At 40.4% G+C, this 18,555-nt stretch overlaps 1 protein-coding gene across 12 annotated transcripts in view; it reads left to right on the forward strand.

Moving 5' to 3' along the window:
* TTLL5 (tubulin tyrosine ligase like 5) overlaps nucleotides 1-18,555 on the forward strand; it is a 275,259-nt gene that overhangs the window by 114,852 nt on the left and 141,852 nt on the right. For 10 of the 12 annotated variants that reach the window (XR_010405275.1, XR_010405277.1, XR_010405276.1 and 7 more), the window contains one exon: nucleotides 5,597-5,784. Coding sequence is in view for 9 of the 12 variants with exons in the window: in XM_064571392.1 (XP_064427462.1) it covers nucleotides 5,597-5,784 (188 nt within the window). In the remaining 3 variants the exon portion in view is untranslated. The remainder of the gene's footprint in view (nucleotides 1-5,596; nucleotides 5,785-18,555) is intronic. The other 2 variants (XM_045901269.3, XM_054513808.2) reach the window with 1 other exon arrangement.

Raw genomic sequence — 18,555 nt, forward strand, 5'->3', positions numbered from 1 at the left:
GTGTGTGCTAATTCTGAGTGATTATTCTTGTGATTTAATCTTCTAAGATTGATAGTAATAATAATAATGTTCTGGTTTGAACTGTTTTGTCCCATTTGAGAGAAATTCAGTAAGATCAATGTCTCCAATACCCTGTGTTAATCAAAACTTTCTTTAAAAAACCTTCATTTTTCACACTTTTCCCAGAGAGGAATAGGGAACAAAAGGAGCTAGTCAGTTCAAAAATATTTTTAAATTTCTGTTGTGATTTATCCTTTGACCCATGGATTGTTTATAAGTATATTGTTTAATTTGCAGATAGTTGGCATTCTCTACTTCTTGTAATTGTCTATTTCGCTTATTTCCATGGCGGTCAGAGAACACATTCTGAACGGCTTAAACAGTAGTAGACAACAGTATAGTGACAATAATAGCCTGCAAGTAATTTGAGTTTAATTTTTCTGTGGTTATTGAATAGTTGGAGAGTGAGAGTAGGATATGATTTAACTTCAGACTTTTTTTTTTTTTAAGATTTTATTTATTTATTTGAGAGAGAGAGAATGAGAGACAGAGAGCATGAGAGGGAGGAGGGTCAGAAGGAGAAGCAGACTCCCCACTGAGCAGGGAGCCCAATGCGGGACTCGATCCTGGGACTCCAGGGTCGTGATCTGAGCTGAAGGCAGTCGCTTAACCAGCTGAGCCACCGATGCGCCCCTTAACTTCAGACTTTTTAAAGATAAATACACAGTATGAAATTTCAAAGGTCCCCACCAAAAGAGTAAAAATGTGGAAATTCTAAATCTTTGGGAAGAAGAAAAATGGATTGAGCAGGAAGCTTAGAAAAAGCAAGAGAAATGAAACTTAAAAGATAGCAAACCAAGTCCCAATGTCAAGAATAAAATAAATATAAATGGGTTGAACTTGTTAGAAGAGTGTCAGGTTGAATTTTTAAAAAAATCCAACTGTGTGCTGTTAACCAGAGAGAGATACACCTAAAGAGAAGAACAAGGAGTGGTTGAAAGTAAAAGGATAAAGAAAGAAATGCCATGTAAATACCAACCAGAAGGAACATGGTATAGCTATATTAACATATGCTAAAATAGACTTTAAGATATAAAATTTTCTTACAGATACAGACAGTAATTACATAAGACAAAAGGTAAAGGTTTAGTTCGGCAGAAAGATAAAACAGTTCTAAGTGCATCTAATAAAAATAACCTCCAAATATATAAAACAAAGATTGATACAAGTACATGAGGAGTCTATAAATCCACTGTCTTAGTGGGAGATTTCTACATACATCTATCAGGTATTAATAGACTAAGCAGATTGTTTTAAGTCAGCAAAGATAAAGAGGATTTGAACAAGTTGGTAAGCTTTATCAGTTGGTCATACATAGAACTGTGTACCCAATAATTAGAGAAAACACATTCTTGAGCATTCATAATATATTCATAAAACCAGTCATGTCCTACATCATAAAATAAGACAAATTTCACAGAATTGGCATCATACAGGCACATTCTCTGTCTACACTGCAATTAAATTGAATGACAATAACAAAAAGTTATAGCATATAACAAATCCTCATGAATTTCAGGATTGAAAAGAGTCAAATACTGGGTGTTGTATGGAGGTGTTGGATCACTATATTGTATACCTGAAACTAATATTACAGTGTATGTTAACTCACTGGAATTTAAATTAAAACCTAAAAAATAAAATAAAATAAAAAGAGTCAAAGAAGAAATCATAATGGAAATAAATGTAAAAGTATTAGAATGGAATGATAATGGGACAACTGTGGGTCCAAGTTTATGGAGAGCAATGAAAGGCAGTATGTGGAGGGAAATTTACTGCCTTAAAAACTTTCATTTGAAAGGAAGAAAGGCTGAAGATTAATTTCTAAGTATTTAATTTCAGACATTATAGAAACAAAACATCATAAATCTAAATAAAGAAAAAGAATAAGGATAAGGGCAGAAAAATCAGCGAATTCAGAAATAAAGTACACTAGGGAATATCAAAACCAAAAGTTCTTTGAAAACCCTAATAAGATGGACAAACCTCTGGTGAGACTGATCAAGAAGAGAGAAGACATGGAGTAATAATATGGGGTTGGGGATGGAAAACCTATAGAACATACACATTTTGCATAGGTGACAAAAAGAATTGTTAACCGTTTTTTCCAATAAAATTGAAAACTTACAAAATGGACAAATACAAAAGTATAACTTACATAAAATTCACTCAAGAAGATGAAAGCCTCAACAGTCCTGTATTAAGATAATTGAAACAATAGTTAAAAATCTCACAAAATTTGAGGCCCAGATAATTTTATAAGTAAGTTCTAACAATCTTTCAAAGGGCAGATAATTCCAATCTTAAACTCTTCTCGAGAATGGGAAAAGAAACGATACTCATCTCATTTTGAACACCTAGTTTAATCTTAATAACAAAACCAGTTGAGGATAGTATGAGGGAAATTAGAGACCAGCTTCATTTATGAACATAAATGCAAAAATTCTAATCACCATATAAGCCAGCCAAATCTAGCAACATATGAAAGAGATAGGACACCATAAACAAGTTTATCCTAGGAACACAGGAGGGCTTAACAGTAGAAAATATATAAACAACATTTGCCACATCAACAAACTAAAGGAGAAGAACCATATTCATCTTAGTAGATGCAGAAAAAGAATTTGATAAAATTCCACAGTCATTCATGATAAATCTCTCAGCATAAGAAGAGAAGGAAACTCTTCTTGAGCTGAAAAAGGCTATCTGCCAAAATCCTACATGAGGTATCAGTGTAAATGGGGAAATGTTGAAAGAATTTTTTTTAACATTAAGAGCCGTGAAAGGATGCCCACCAATATTGCTTCTATTTAATGTTTTACCAGAACCAACATAGTAAGACAAAAGAAATTAAAAGCATAAGGATCAAAAAGGAGGAAATAAAATTTATTTGCAGATAATACATTGCATAGAAAACTGAAAGTAATCTACAGATACATTTTAGAAATAATTATTTTAGCAGTAGAGATGGCCATAAGATCAATATTAAAAAATCAGTTTTTTCTGTATATTAGCAGCAAAGCAATTTTTTGTAGTGTGGTTAAATATATATAAAATTTACCATTTTAACTATTTTAAAGTTTTTTTTATATTTCTTTTAAGTATACTTAATTTCTTTTTTTATTATGTTTTTAAGTTTACAGTTTAGTTGCACTACGTACATTCACATTGTTGTGTAACAGTCACCACCAAGAAAAAAATAAATCTAGGAATAAAATTTAGGGATAAATTTAGGAAAGAAAGGAAATTTTATAAGGCTTTTTGAGGGACATTAGAGAAAACCTAAATAAAATAGATTAAATAGCTTATATGCATGGATGGAAAGAGTCAGTGTCCTAAATGTTTCAGTTCTCATCACACTGATGCCTAGATTCAGTACAATTCCAACCAGAACCTCAATAGGTCTGTTGTTACACTTGACAAGCCCATTCTAAATGGCCAAGAATAGTGAGAACCTACGAAAGAACAAAAATAAAATGGAGGAACAAAAAAAAGATATGATATGATATGATAACTGAGACAGTGTAGTATTTGTTATAGACAAATGGACCAATAGAAAAAAACAGGAAGTTAGAGACACACAGATAGATGGAACCTTGATACATATCCAAGATGGCATTGTGCATAGTGGAAAAGGAGGGGTTTCTCAATACATAGTACTTGGATGATCAGTTAATAATACAGAGAAAAAAATGAAACGAGGTCACTGACTTACACTATGTATAAAATTAATTTCAGATGCAAAACTTAAAACTTCTAGGATAAAATAGGGGCATCTGGTTGGCTCAGTTGGTTAAGCATCTGACTCTTGATTTAGGCCCAGGTCATGATATTGAGCCCCACATGGGGCTCTGCACTCAGCAGGGAGTCTATGTGAGATTCTCTCCCTCCCCTGTCTGCCGTGCTTGGGTGCGTGCACACACGCTCTTTCTCTCTAAGATAAATAAATCTTTAATAAAAACTTCTAGGATAAAATAAACAAGATTATCTTTAAGATCGCATGGTATGGAGCCAGTGACACACAAAAGCAAAACTACCATAAATCAATAAGAAAAAACCCAATAGAAAAATGATCAGTGGTATCAGAAAAGAGGTAACACATGCTCAGCATCATGATTAAGCAGTGGATGTAAATGGAGACTACAATGAGATTTTTATCCCCTTAGAAGTGAGAAAAATTAAGATACTTGACAACACTAAGTGTCGGGGATGTCGATCAGCAGGAACTCTCATATTTTGCATGTGGGAGTGTAAAAAAATGCCACTTTGGTATTATCACATAAATTTGAAGATTTACCATACTCTATATAATTCAACAATCCCATTCTTAGGCTTATACACAAGAGAGGTTCTTGCACATGTGCACCAGGAGATATTCAAGAGTGTTCACGGCTGCACTGTTTATAATAGCAATAAGCTTGAAATAACTAAAATATCCATTGATGGGGCAAGAGAAAAATAATTTGTAGTGTATTTGCAAAATGGAATACCAAGCATCGGATAAATTAATGCATTTTAAGCTATGCTTAGCAAGGATGAATCTTGAAAGTATGGTATTGAATGACAAGAACAAATCTCAGGAACCTACTACAGTAAGATACCACTTTTGTAGAGCTCAAAACCAAGCAAAATTATCTAGTATTTTGTTTATGCGTACCCACACAAATACATTATTGAAGATATTTTTAAAAAGGAAGGGAATGAATGATAAGGGGAAATAAGGGATGTCTCAAGAGGAGCACATAGTTGGTGCATATTAATTGGTAATGTGGTTTTGATTTGGGTAGTAAGTTCACTGGTTCATTATAGTATTATTTATAACTTACCTGTTATAAAATTTTCTATGTATCGCACAATAAACATGAAAGAGTTACAGATTTTTTAAAGCAGTATCACCAGATTGTATATACCAAATGATCACAGTTATATAAGCATTAATAAGACAGAAAGGAAACATAGTATTTTCTGGGTTTTAAATTTTTTTTTTCAGTGAGATGTATGACTTCCATCATAGAAAAAATATGAACCTTGATTTTATATTAAATAATTTCAGTGCTCAAAAACTCCGATATTACAGTTGGAAGAAGAACATTTAAATCTGAAAGGATAATGAGTCATTTCATCAATATAAGATTATTGCTGTTTTTCTAATTAGACTGTTTTGCTTTTATCTGTTTTCCCTTTTGAGCTTGGTAAGACGGATTGTGGCTTATTTGACAGTAGATGCCATAGGCTACTGACAAGTAAAGTCTCATTACAAGAAAAATAAGAATTATAATAAGTTTTAAAACTATACTTTTTTATTCATTAAAATTAGTAAATTCTACGAGTGGTTGTTACCCACTGCATATGATGAAATTTTTGTGTGCGTGAAGCTTTCATAGTAAACAAAAACATGTTAATAAATGCTTGTAACAAGTTGTCAAAGATCCCTGGGATTCAGTAAAGTATCTGTTGGCTGAGATTTCTCTGTCATCACCCTAAGTTTTTCAGGATTTTTTTTCCTAAGTGGATAAAAACTTTTCTCTGTTTTTAGCAGGTTCATGCCATCCGAACAAGCTACACTCGGGAATGGCTAAACCACAAAGAGAGGGAGAAGATGGTTCTCCGTACAGCAGACGGTATAACCCAAGCATGGTCACGGCCGAGCTCCAGCGACTGGCTGAGAAGCAGGCAGCCAGGCAGTATTCCCCATCTACTCACATCAGTCTCCTCACCCAGCAGGTACGGACAGTTGCGGGACCAAAGAGCTCTTTGGTCCCGAGGATCTTAAGGACAGGGTCATCTGTCCTTCCCTGCCTCTGCTCATTTCCTGTATGCTGATGCTTGTTGAAGGAGTATTAGTTGGTGTGAGCTAAAGAATGAGAGTGTTCCTCTTGGTCTTTAAAGAAAATAAACTTCTGTTACAGGTATTCCAAAGTTAAGTCGCTACCAACTCTGATATATTTATTTCATGGATAAACAGACTTGAACATTCAGCTGTCAAATAGACTTTTAAAGGATCTTTAAAAATAACTTCTTTCTTTGGTAAAATTTTCCAGTGAGTTCGTCTTAGAAATCTTTTTACCAGAATGCCATAATGTTACCTTTTACTTTTTTTTTTTTTTTTTTTAACTATACACCTTTCATCTCTTGCTCTCGGGACATTTTATGGCTACTGACTAGTAAAGCATTTCAGTACACCTTTAGTCAACACATGTCATTCTCCCCATTTTACAGATGGGGGAAACTGAGGCTGAAAGAAGTGATATAATCAAGGTTATTCGGGAAGCTGGATAGATGGAAATAGATACCACAACTTTGACCTTAAGTTATAGATATAATAACAAGCTTACAACACAATGAAGTTATATGAAACTTTCACAAGAACTTTAGGATTGTTTTCGCCCTCCTTGCTGATCATCCCCATGGTATTTAACTAGAAGTAGAAGCCGTATCTTCTCCTTTTCCTTTATGCAAAATGGCATTGAAGTCCCCCAAAGAAATTATTATAATTTAACTCCACAGTTACATTTTGCTTTATCTCTGATGCATCAGAGTCTTAATTAGCGCAACTCTGTAATGATAATCAAGTCTAGAAAAAAGTGAAACTGAAAATTACTTTGAGCACGTGTTAAAAATAGGCAACACACTGCTCCCTGGTGGTGCCCTGCTTCTCTGTATAAAATTTAGAACCAAAATTAAAAGTAAGCTTTAGCTTTACTTCAGCCTCATCCCAGTGTGTGAGGCTGTAATGAATTTTCTTTGTCAAAGCCCTAATCGTTTGAAGGGAGATGAGGATGCCTGATTTGAAATAGGAAGCAAAATATCTTACAAGGGCAGTTTTGAGACTTGAGGGGGTTGGCGAGTTAAATTTTACAGATAGAGTGATAGGAAGAAGGTACTAGAATGTCATGACCATGGTGGAATAGGAAGGAATTTTGAAATATGAAGTGGTTGTGAAGAAGGGAGAGGGCCAGTGATCCGCTACCCGTTTTTCACTGGGTCGCTGACAAGAGTGTATGTTTCTAGCTTATAAATGAGCAGCTAGAAGCACCAAGACATTAGGAAATTTTCTTTGCAGTCATAGTAAAAAACATAGCCAATGTTAGTGTTTACGTATTTTTAGCTTCTGTCATTTGGTAAGCTGCAAATCTTGCAAAAGGACAAGATTCTGATCCTGTGGGACTCCAGGGTGATTGTATCCTAATGGGAAAGTCATTTCCTTCAGTCCATCTTTCTTGTTGAAGGAGAACTTCAGTGCCAGAGAATTAAAAGTCCATCAGACTCCTGTACGTAGGGATCTGAACTTGCCGTTAGATGTCAGTCTTAACTTTTAGAGTCTGGTAAAAGGGTGGCTGGTGCTTGGTACAGTACTGAGGGAGGGGCTGTGGTATGTAATAAGCAGGGTGGGGTGATGGAAAGTGAGCTGGACTAGCCATCTGTAGATCTGTCTTCCGCCACCACGGACCAGCTGTGTGATCTCGGACAGTTCACTCTACTTTCAACCTCAGGGTTTTTGTTTGTTGATGGGGTAAATACAGTAGGCTCCTGACGATAGTATGCAAAAACTACTTTGTAAAGTCTAAATGCCATATATTTGGAAAATATTGGTGTTTCAGCCATAAAAGGCTTTCAGTAAGAAATTATTTCTAATTTGATTTGAAAAAGTAGTTTTTAGGTAAAATACAGTGTTAACCAAAATGAACTTGGTTATTGAAAAGTTCAATTGTATGTTATCTGGCTCCTTCCCCTCAGAGCAAGCAATTCATCAATTTGGAATTTGGAAAATTCTTTTATTCTTCTTCTAGTAAATAATAACCTGTTACAGTGGCTTCATAGGTGCTCTGGCCCATGTGTTTGCTAGTGGGGGTGCAGACTCAAAGTGGGGGCAGCTCTGCCCTTCTCTCTCAACTTGGGCCGTGAAACCTTCAAGGCGGCTTCATCAGAAGCAGCTTTGTGTTCAGTAATTACTTCAAATGCTTTTTAATTCCTCATACCTGTGATTATTTCCTGACTTCCAATTCCTATTTTGTGTTTGTGTCTGCCCGTCCTTCCTTCCTTCCTTCCTTCCTTCCTTCCTTCCTTCCTTCCTTCCTTTTAAATCCAGTAGGGTTAATGTTTCCTTCCCCTGCTTCCCTTTTTTTGGTAAGATAGTTCTGGATAAATTTATTCATTCTTTTTTTTTTTAAAGATTTTATTTATTTATTTGAGAGAGAGAATGAGATAGAGAGAGCAGGAGAGTGGGGAGGGTCAGGGGGAGAAGCAGACTCCCTGCTGAGCAGGGAGCCCGATGTGGGACTCGATCCCGGGACTCCAGGATCATGACCTGAGCCGAAGGCAGTCGCTTAACCAACTGAGCCACCCAGGCGCCCAAATTTATTCATTCTATTGTTTTAATGTTTCTAATTGGTTGTTTTGTTTTGTCTTTACTAATTCCCTTCCTTCTGCTTTTGCTAGCTTTATTTTTTTCCTCCCAGTCTCTTAAGTGGGATACTTACTTTCATTCTCTCTTGTCACTGGATTTAAAGCTACGAATTTTCCTCCCAGTATTACTTTCATTATATCCCATAAACTCTGATGTATCTTTACATTGCTTTTCCGGGTAAGGTGTTAAGAGACCTGCGACTACATAAGGAACACAGATTTTTTAATGATTTGTGTTTTGGAAGATGAGTATAAAAAATTGAAATCCTTGGGTCCGTTTTTGAAAAATCATTTTATTTTGTCTATAATTTCAACTGCTTACCCCATTAAAGCTTTTAGTGGCATTTTTCCTAAAACTTTTAATTCAAATGTGTTTTTTTAATTTATTCATTCAAAAACATTTTATTAAGCTCTTAGGAATGTTCCAGGCTTTGGTACTAAGCCATGGGGATGATATAAGACATAGTCCTTGGCATGAAATAACTCACAGTCTGGTAAGGGTGACAGCCACATAAACACATGATAGTACTAGCATGGAATATGCACGAAAGAGATATTTCTAGGGAATGACAGAAGTATCAAAAGGGGTAATACCTAACCCAGCCTGTGTATGGGAGTGAGAAGGCCAGAGCAGCCTTCTTGGAAGAGATTCTATCGAAACTAAATCTGAAATGTAGGCAAGTGGATGGCAGGAGAAGGGTGAGAGCAGGTTCCAGAATAACAGCTAGCCTGTATGTGTGTAAGGAAACAGTAGGCTGGTTAGTGGTATTGGAGGATAGGGAATCAGCAGAGAGCAGCTAGGATGGAAGCTGAAAGAGAAGACATAGGCTGTTTAAGGAAAGCTTTCTCTGTGAAGGAACTCACCTTCATCTCATAGATGACGGGGGGGCGGGGAGGGGGGCTGAGAGATGCACTTGGCTTTGCCTTTTAGCTTGGTCACTCAGGTAGCTGGAGGAGGGTGGGTTGGAGGGTGAGGCAGTGTCACCCCGTTTCCTTCCTGCTCACTCGTGAAGAAGATGCACAGGGAGCTAGCCAGAAGTAAAGAAGCAAAGTACTCTGACAACCCCAAAACATTACAGTAAAACTTGGAGGTACCCAGAATTTACATTAGAGGCTAAATTGTTATGGATTTGCATGGCTAAGAACAGAACCTCATTTAGCCTGTGATGACTTTCACTACTTCTGTTACGATTTAACTTTCTTTATGGCCTACAAAACATGAGAATATCAAACTTCCCTTGCCACACGGAGGGGCCACAATAGCGACTTCAGCAGTGTTCGTGCCGGCATGCAGACGCTCGGAATAATGCTTGAAAGAGATACATGTTCTTAGTGGGGGTTATTCAACAAGTACCCTACAAAGCTGAGCAGAGAGCAGGTCAAATTTAGTTTCCCCTTGGCACACGAGAGGCTGGCTGTCCTTTGGGGAGGGGGTTCTTTGGAAGTCAGCGTATGCATCCCTGAAAGCAGGGTTTTCTGGGAGCATCTTTCGTGCTGTGGTAGCTGACAGGGCGCTGGAGTCGAGCTTCAGTCTCACTGTCTCGGTGCCGGGAGAGGTGCGCGTTACCACTGCAGCCCTCTGCACAGACGTTGCCCTTTGTGGTTACTGTTGTTAGTGAGCAGAAGAATGTGGCCAAGGAGCCCAGCTCTGTGGTGAGGAGTGGGAGGCCGCGACTCACAGGGAGCACCGGCCCTCTCTGTGCGGGCGAGTGTGAGATTTCAGGACCCAGCTATCATTAGGAGCAGCTCCAGCTCTTCCAGCCTGGGAGTTTAATCAAAGGAATAACAGCAGACCACCCAGGCGAGGGCTCCGAGGCGGACGAATGTGCTGTGTCAGTCTCTTTCCCCCAGCCAGCCAGTGCCCGGGATGTGGCCAGGCCTCCTGGAAATGTGCTGACAGATACATAGGAGGGAGGAGACACTTTCTGCTTCTCACATTTTTCATATAGATGGAGAGTGGAAAAGAAAACCATTCCATTTCTTTCATTTTTTGCTCCTTACCCTGGTACTTCTCTAGAGCAGTTCTAGAGAAGGGTATATGCTCACGTGTAGAATGTTTGGTTTCCACCAGCTGCTCATTCCTCTCACTCATTCATATATGGAGGAATTCTCTATCATTTCTTCTGCTTCAGAAGCTGCCAAGGCGGACCTTGAGTGAGTCTTACTTTCAGAATTTCCACTTTGAAGGTGAAACTGGCAGAGAGGGAGCTGAATTTCTGAAATGATGACGAATGTTCTCCAGAACTGAGGCGGATGGCACCCAGCTTATCCCATGCTTGGATGTTTGGGAACTCTCCTCCTGCCTCCTTAGCATGCCCAGACACATTTGAACTGTTGTACATTTATGTTCTGATTTGGTGGCGGTTGAAAACTCCAAGTCTAGCTCCTTTGGTCCTATATTCTTTCTGGGTAGAAAAAGTTACACTTCTTTGTATCATATATATTACTCTTTCCCATTTCTAGAAACAGAAATGGATAAATGGAAAAAACAGTAGTTCTTAAGTCAGTGAGACCTTGGAGAAGTTACTTAACCTCCCTGTGCCTTGATTTCCTTCTCTGTAAAATGGGGTAATTTTAGTATTGAGACTAATTCTCCTGGATCCCTGTGCCTCCTGGCTCTGGGGCCTCACCCCAGCTGATTCTATCTAATTTCCTAGCTCTTCTGGAGAGTCTCTCAAGGCTTTCAGCCCCCTGTGTTCCTTAGTTCCTTAGCGCCTACCGTATGGTCTCTCGTTCTAAAATAACCTTTCTTTCACCTTGCCACCCCCTCAAATTCTTGTCTTCCCTGTACTGCCAAACTTTAAAGTAACATTATGCCCTTGCTGCCCCAGTGCCCCTGACCCTGTCCCCTCCACAGTTACCCTTGTAGTCTGACCTTCTCTCTTACCATTTTGTCCACCTTTCTCTTAGAGGTTGCCAGTGACCTTGGAATTGCCAACTTCGGTCACCTATTTTTAATCCTCATTCTCCCTCAGCATGTGGCACTATTATTGACCACCTCCTACCTGAAAAACTTTTCTTAGCTTCTTCAACCCTTTAGCAATTCCCCTGGGAGCTCATCCTCCTCTTTCCCCTGAAGACTAGATTCCATTTGCAACATTTTTTTTTTAAAGATTTTATTTATTTATTTATTTGAGACAGAGAGAACGAGAGAGAGAGAGAGCACATGAGAGGGGGGAGGGTCAGAGGGAGAAGCAGACTCTGCCGAGCAGGGAGCCCGATGCGGGACTCGATCCCGGGACTCCAGGATCATGACCTGAGCCGAAGGCAGTCGCTTAACCAACTGAGCCACCCAGGTGCCCCATTTGCAACATTTTTTAAAAGCCACTGGCATATAGACCTCAAATATATCAAACTGGCAACAATAGGCTCTCCCCAATTAAAGACAGTGGGATGATGTCTGGGCTTCCGCTTCTTCCCATTCTTCATAGCTCTCTTCCAGCATAGCTCTGAAGTCAGAGCGCAACACAACTGTTTTTTCAACACACAGTTTCTCCTTGGGTACTTGTTCTCTTCCCATAGCTCCATCTGGTACTATTCTGTGGATTTCTTTCACGTACACATCCTTAGTGTGAACCTCTTTGCTGAGTGCTAAGTCCAGACTTCCAACGGTCAGACATTTCCACCTAACTGTATTATCAGCATCCAAAATACGCAACGCATCTTAAACATATTTTGAAAATATTCAAAAAAATATTTAAGACATCTAAAACCTATTTGTTCGTCTCCCTTTTATCTCTTGGTATTGGTGACACTGCAGTTCTCCTCGGGATTTAGGTATGGAGCGTTTGGTTTATCATTGTCTCTGTTTGCTTCTTCATTCTCTCTACATCCAGGCACAGTTGCCAAGTCTGGTTGATTCTGACTCCCTAATATCTCAAATATATTTTCCCTGTTTCGCTTTCACATCAACTGTCCTGCTTAAGGCCTTAACTATCTCAATTGGACAGCTACAGTTACCTCCAACGGTCTCCTGTCCACCTTAGTCTTTGCTGTAAAGGAATCTTTTTGAATCACAAGTCTGGTGATAAGACTCCTTTGCTCAAGAATCTCGAGGGGGCTTTTTGTTATCTACAATGTGAAGCCCAAGCTATTAAATGTTATTCAAATCCTTTATTTAGAATCTGGCTCCAGTCTACTTCTCTAGTCTGGCCTCTCCCATCACACATGTTTTTGTGCACTCACCCAGAATTTGTTGGTCTCCACACCTTAGTTTTTGCTATCTTCTCATGGGAAATGTTCCCCTGTCACCATGTCTAACTTTATGCATCCATCCAGGCTCAACGTAGATGCTGTTTGGTTCTCAACCCTCTGGGGAGCTTTCCTGGTGTAATCTGAAAGTGGCCCCTATACTCAGAAAGCAGGCAGACACCAGAGAAAGAGGCAGGCCACTCAGTGTTGGTAGGTGGCAGTTTTAATACTAGCAAAGGCGGGGGTTGGGGGTGCCTGGGTGGCTCAGTTGGTTAAGCATCTGCCTTCGGCTCAGGTCATGATCCCAGGGCCCTGGGATTGAGCCCCGCATTGGGCTCCCTGCTCAGTGGAGAGAGCCTACTTCTCCCTCTCTCTGTCTGCCTGCCGGTCTGCCTACTTGTGCTCTCTGTCTGTCAAATAAATAAATAAAATCTTAAAAAAAAAACATACTAGCAAAGGGAACCTACATATGAGGCACGTCTTGGGCAGCAACAAGATGAATGGATCCCCACACTTGCTGCCAAATCTTAGAAGTTTATAAAGAGGCCCTAACTGGGCTCAGTCATGTATACTGTGCAGGTGTTTTCAACACATCACCATTTCAAGGCCGTGTCCTTAGAGCAGCCTCTGGGAGTGGGAAAGGCAAGTGGAACCCACATTCCAAGGATGGGAGGAGGGGCTGAAGAGCCTCTGTGTGGCCCGGTCCAGCTCCTGGGTCATTCGGCAGCCATGTCTTTTTCATGGCGTTCCCCAGCAGGTGCCCCTTCACTTGGATGCATGTCATTTCACGCATCACACTCTCTTGTGTCCAGATAGCTGTCTCCTGCCTCGGTGAGCTCTTTGGGGCAGTGTCCTGTGCTGCCTCAGAACCTGACTCATGGGTAAGCCTTAGTAGATGTGCTTATTCTGCTGGACTGTAAGTTACTTGGTTGAGGATGGGGACCCATTTTTCACCATTTTTTTTTCAGCTTTGGTATATGGTATGCACTCAGTACATTTTCGAATAAAAAAATGAAGAACCCATTGCCTCCCCAGCCAGAAGTCATCTTTCCATTCTCCATGCTCCGTTAGCCCCTCATTAATTTCTCTGTGTAGTAAACCTGTTATAGTGATTTTGCATCTCTTCTTTCATGTTGAGTTATAATCTGTGTGATGACACTTCTTTCTGATCCATCACCTAGCACAGCACCCTTGCACTAAGTAGGCACTTATCACATCTTCGCTAAGTTGAGAAGAATTTCTCTTCTGTGTTTTGTTGGTTTTTATATTTTTTAAAACTCTTGTTCTTTCATGTTTTCTCATTGATAGTACCGCACCTGCCCTTCATCATAAAGCAGCCAACATTAACTGAATGTCTGCTTTGCACCAGGCACTGTGCTAAGCACTTTATAGACATTATTTCTTTAACCCTAGGATGTAGATACTTATTTTTTATGGATGAAGAAAACAGAAACTGGAAGGATAGGTGACTGTTCTAAGGTCACATAAATGGCAAGTGACTGAACCAGGATTCAAACCCAAGTCTGTCTGTGCCATGCTCTTCCCCTCAGTGTTTTTTCCTGCCTTCTCCTGTGGGAATCAGGACTCCAACCTCTCATCAGCTGCATGTGGCTGCAGAGTGCTAGCCAAGCCAGTGCTTGAGCCTGCAGGAGAGAGATGGGGAATTGAACTTGCCGTTCTAGTGATTAGAAATGCTTCTCCAGGGGCCCCTGGGTGGCTCAGTCGGTTGGGCGTCTGCCTTCAGCTCCGGTCGTGATCCGAGGGTCCTGGGATCGAATCCCGCATTGGGCTCCCTGCTCAGTGGGGAGTCTGCTTCTCCCTCTCCCCTTCTCCCCTGCTCATGATCTCTCTCTCTCCCTCTCTCAAAAAGATAAATAAAATCTTTAAAAAAAAAAAAAAGAAGTGCTTCTCCACTCAAAGGTTGAGAGATATGCGGCTTTGTCTAGATTATCAGTTGTTTGTTGAGTAGATAAGTATTTGTTGAGTGAACTCTTGATCAGATTATTTTATGGTGAAATCAGTTGATCCTTTGAGGAGGCAAAACTCAGCCTTCTTAATCTGCAGAGATGGAGAAAGAGTGGATTGATTTATCGTGGTGGTGGCAGCCCTCATTGACTCATAAAAACCAAATGTATAAATTGGAAACACTATCAAGCAATTTGGCTGTTTTGTAAGGTTTCCCAGGAATGTCTCAAATCTTAGTCTGGATTTTGGAGCACTGAATGTTGATAGGCGTATGCGTGTTATGTAAATGACAATGTTCAACAGAGAGGGGATACATGACAAGAGAACTTAGTGTTGGTGAATTGGAACTACAGAGATTCCCAGCTTTTCCTAACCCCGTTTAAAATTTAATTAACATTATAACTCCTATCGCTTGGTGATCAGAGTGTAAATTTCTTGAGGTTCATTTTATTGGCATCCAGGAACTGATACAGGAGTTGAAGCTGTCTTAAAACATGTTGGTTGGTGTGGCTGATGATTTAATACATTCTCAGGAAGTGCCCTTGAAGAATGGTTAAAAAGGTAGCTGTTTAAGGATGATTTTTTTTTTCATGTTCTTGATTGAATATATTCTCTAATATTCTCTAGTGATGAAAATGATGTAGTAAGTGCAGATCTGGCACTTTTGGTTTTCCTCTTCTTTTATCTTGAGGGAAGCGGATCTTGGTCCACTGGTATTTCCTGTTCAAGGACTGCCTTCGGTTCTAGCTACATACACTAAAACAAGTCAGGAAGGACTTGCCGCTGCATTTCCCTATTCCAGATCACTCAGAGCCCCACAGTCAGGGGAATGAAAGTTTCCGTGGCAGGCTCGATTGATCTAGTCATATTCTGATGAGCCTTTGCCTATGAATGACACAGAGACCATTATTCTCAAGATGATACTGGTGTAGTTCTGAGGACATTATGAATGCAGATTTAGACAAATTGATCTTCATATCATCCTGAGTGATTCTTAACCTTTTCGGAGTCAGAGATCCCTCTGAGAGTTGCATAAAGGCTATCTTCTTCGGAAAAAAAATGTGCATTCAGACTTAGAAATTTGCATTAATTTCAAAGGGGTCATAGACACCCCCCAATTAGGCTCCCTCTTGATGCCCTTTGGACCCATGGTCTCCAAGTTAAGAACCTCTGAAAGCTTTAAGGTAGCAAATGGCCAATAATATCGATAATTTGGCCAAAAGTGATCACTCCAGACTGTGATCACTTTTGTTTCACACATTCTGTATATATTTCAGTGATATCCCCCAACTAGGGTGTCTTCTCAGTGGAAGCAAGGATTTTTGTTTTGCGGGTTTTTTTCATGGTTCTATGTTCAGTGCTGAAAAGAATGCCACAGAATAGCTGATAAATATTTGTTGGATTAATGAAATAATCTTTTGAAGCTCCATCTCTTGACCTCACTTGAGCTGTGTCGAGATTGTAAGCTGCATTGGGAGCACTATTATTTGGTCTTTCATGTTGAATTCCCAATCTCCATTTTGATAAGCAAGATATATGACATTTGCAAACAGCCTAGTGAAACTGAGATTCAAGATCTGTTTCACTCAAGATAAAAGGGAAACCAAAAGTGCCAGATCCATACTTACTAGACGATTTTCATCACTGGAGAAATACTAGAGGACGTATGCAACCCAATTTCGAATGGAGTGTCAGCCTTTTTCAGTTTCAGTGCCAAGAAGAAATATACAGTATAGACATTGTGCAGACAAGGAGCGAAATCTGAATGCAAAGCTCTTATTTTTCGTATTTGAGAACCTTGCCCAAGGATTCAAGACCAGGCAGAACTCATCTCTAAAATTATGCAGGGCACTAGCAAGATCAACACTTACCTCTCTCTAATCACTGATTATTTTATTTCCCATTATTCCAAAGCAGTCCCTCCCTTATTTGCAAAAAGAGGTAATTTGGAACCTTTAATTTCCTTTCTGGCCTGCCAGTGACATTAATCACTTTTCCACTCACTGGTGAAACTAGCTGCTAGCTAGAGGCTGTGTGTGTGTGTGTGTGTGTGATGAGACCCACTTCATTTAGTATATAAATGCTTTTGTGCCTGCTGGGCTAAACTCTGAGGATACAACAATGAATGAGATACAGTAATTTGTGGGTCAAGATAGGCAAATAAACCTGCAGTTATAATACAATACAAATCATGGCATGAAGCTCTTTCAGCTCTACCGCTATGCTTTTTTTAAAGATTTTATTTATTTAGAGAGAGAGGGAAGGAGAAGGCCGGGGTGGGGTGGGGGGAGAGGCAGAGGCAGAGGGAGAAGTAGACTCACCGCTGAGTGGAGAGCTCAATCCCAGGACCCCAAGATCATGACCTGAGCCGAAGGCAGACACTTAACCAACCGGCCAAGCCACCCAGGTGCCCCGCTACCGCTACACTCTTGAAGCAGTTTAATGACAAGGCTCTTTACAGCTAAGGGAGATTGTTTATAAAAAAGAAATTTGACATTGGGAAGTAAAGTGCAAGGTGGTAGCAACAGGATTTCAGGATCCTGCTGTGCTGAAGTTGTTTGAAGGACCTTCTTAGAGCCAATGATAAAACACCAAATTAAGCTTCTGATCTTTCCGTTTCCATGTTGGGGGTAATCCCTGCCTCCTGGCATAGTTATTTGCTGGTTGTATTTTCCCAAGCAGCAATGATAAACCTTGGTACCATGTTAAGAAAAGTAAAGGCCATGTGAAAACCCACAAGACCCAGTCTGCAGAGGGCTACATTTGTAGAAATGGAAAATTCGTGGTCTGCTGTATGTGGAGAGTGTCTTGTCCTTAAGGAACTGATAACACATGCATACGCAGAGGCAGATGCCAGTTTATGATTGATCTGGTAGAGGACTTGAGGGCTCACACTGGATGCCGGCATCTTATTTTTTTCATTAACCTGTGTCATCTTTTCAATATCTACTAAAACTTCACCATCCTTAAATATCAGTTTGTTTGATTTTGTGGTTCCGCGATGGAGGTGGAAATTACTGCACACATGGTCATTAAATGCTGATTTAGGGAGAATGGTGTCACTACCTTGAGGTTCAGGAGAAGATGCCCCCAGAGAGGATCCTTCAGGCTGAAGCCTCCTCTTATTACTGTTTTTGATTCCAGACTCCTGAGTGGAATTCCTAGCTGTTGACTTGGGCTAGAGTGTATGATCCAATGTCTTCTTTTGCCCACCAGGCCTTAGGCCTGAGGCCTAGACCAAAGCCATCTAGTCAGACCTCCCCCCCAGGCCTACCCCCTAATCTTGATCCTCAGACCATTCTTTTTTTTTTTTTTAAAGATTTTATTTATTTGACAGAGAGAGACACAGCCAGAGAGGGAACACAAGCAGGGAGAGTGGGAGAGGGAGAAGCAGGCTTCCTGTGGAGCAGGGAGCCCGATGCGGGGCTCGATCCCAGGACCCTGGGATCATGATCTGAGCTGAAGGTAGACGCTTAACGACTGAGCCACCCAGGTGCCCCCAGACCATTCTTTTGAGGAGAGGCATGGAAAGATAAATCTAAGAAAAGGTTTATTTGCACTAAGGCCCACTCTCTGACCTTCCCTTCTTTTTTTTTTTTTTTTTAAAGATTTTATTTATTTATTTGATAGAGAGAGAGACAGCGAGAGAGGGAACACAAGCAGGGGGAGTGGGAGAGGGAGAAGCAGGTTTCCCGCCGAGCAGGGAGCCCGATGCGGGGCTCGATCCCAGGACTCTGGGATCATGACCCGAGCCGAAGGCAGACGCTTAACGACTGAGCCACCCAGGCGCCCCTCTGACCTTCCCTTCTTAAAATGCCAGGCAGCAGGGCACCTGGGTGGCTCAGTTGTTAAGCATCTGCCTTCGGCTCGGGTCATGATCCCAGAGTCCTGGGATCGAGCCCCGCATCGGGCTCCCTGCTCCGCGGGAAGCCT

The sequence above is a fragment of the Mirounga angustirostris genome, unplaced genomic scaffold (assembly GCF_029215605.1).
Source record: "Mirounga angustirostris isolate CCGP_5_RB_7025 unplaced genomic scaffold, mMirAng1.0.hap1 SCAF_9, whole genome shotgun sequence".
NCBI classification, from domain to species: Eukaryota; Metazoa; Chordata; class Mammalia; order Carnivora; family Phocidae; genus Mirounga; species Mirounga angustirostris.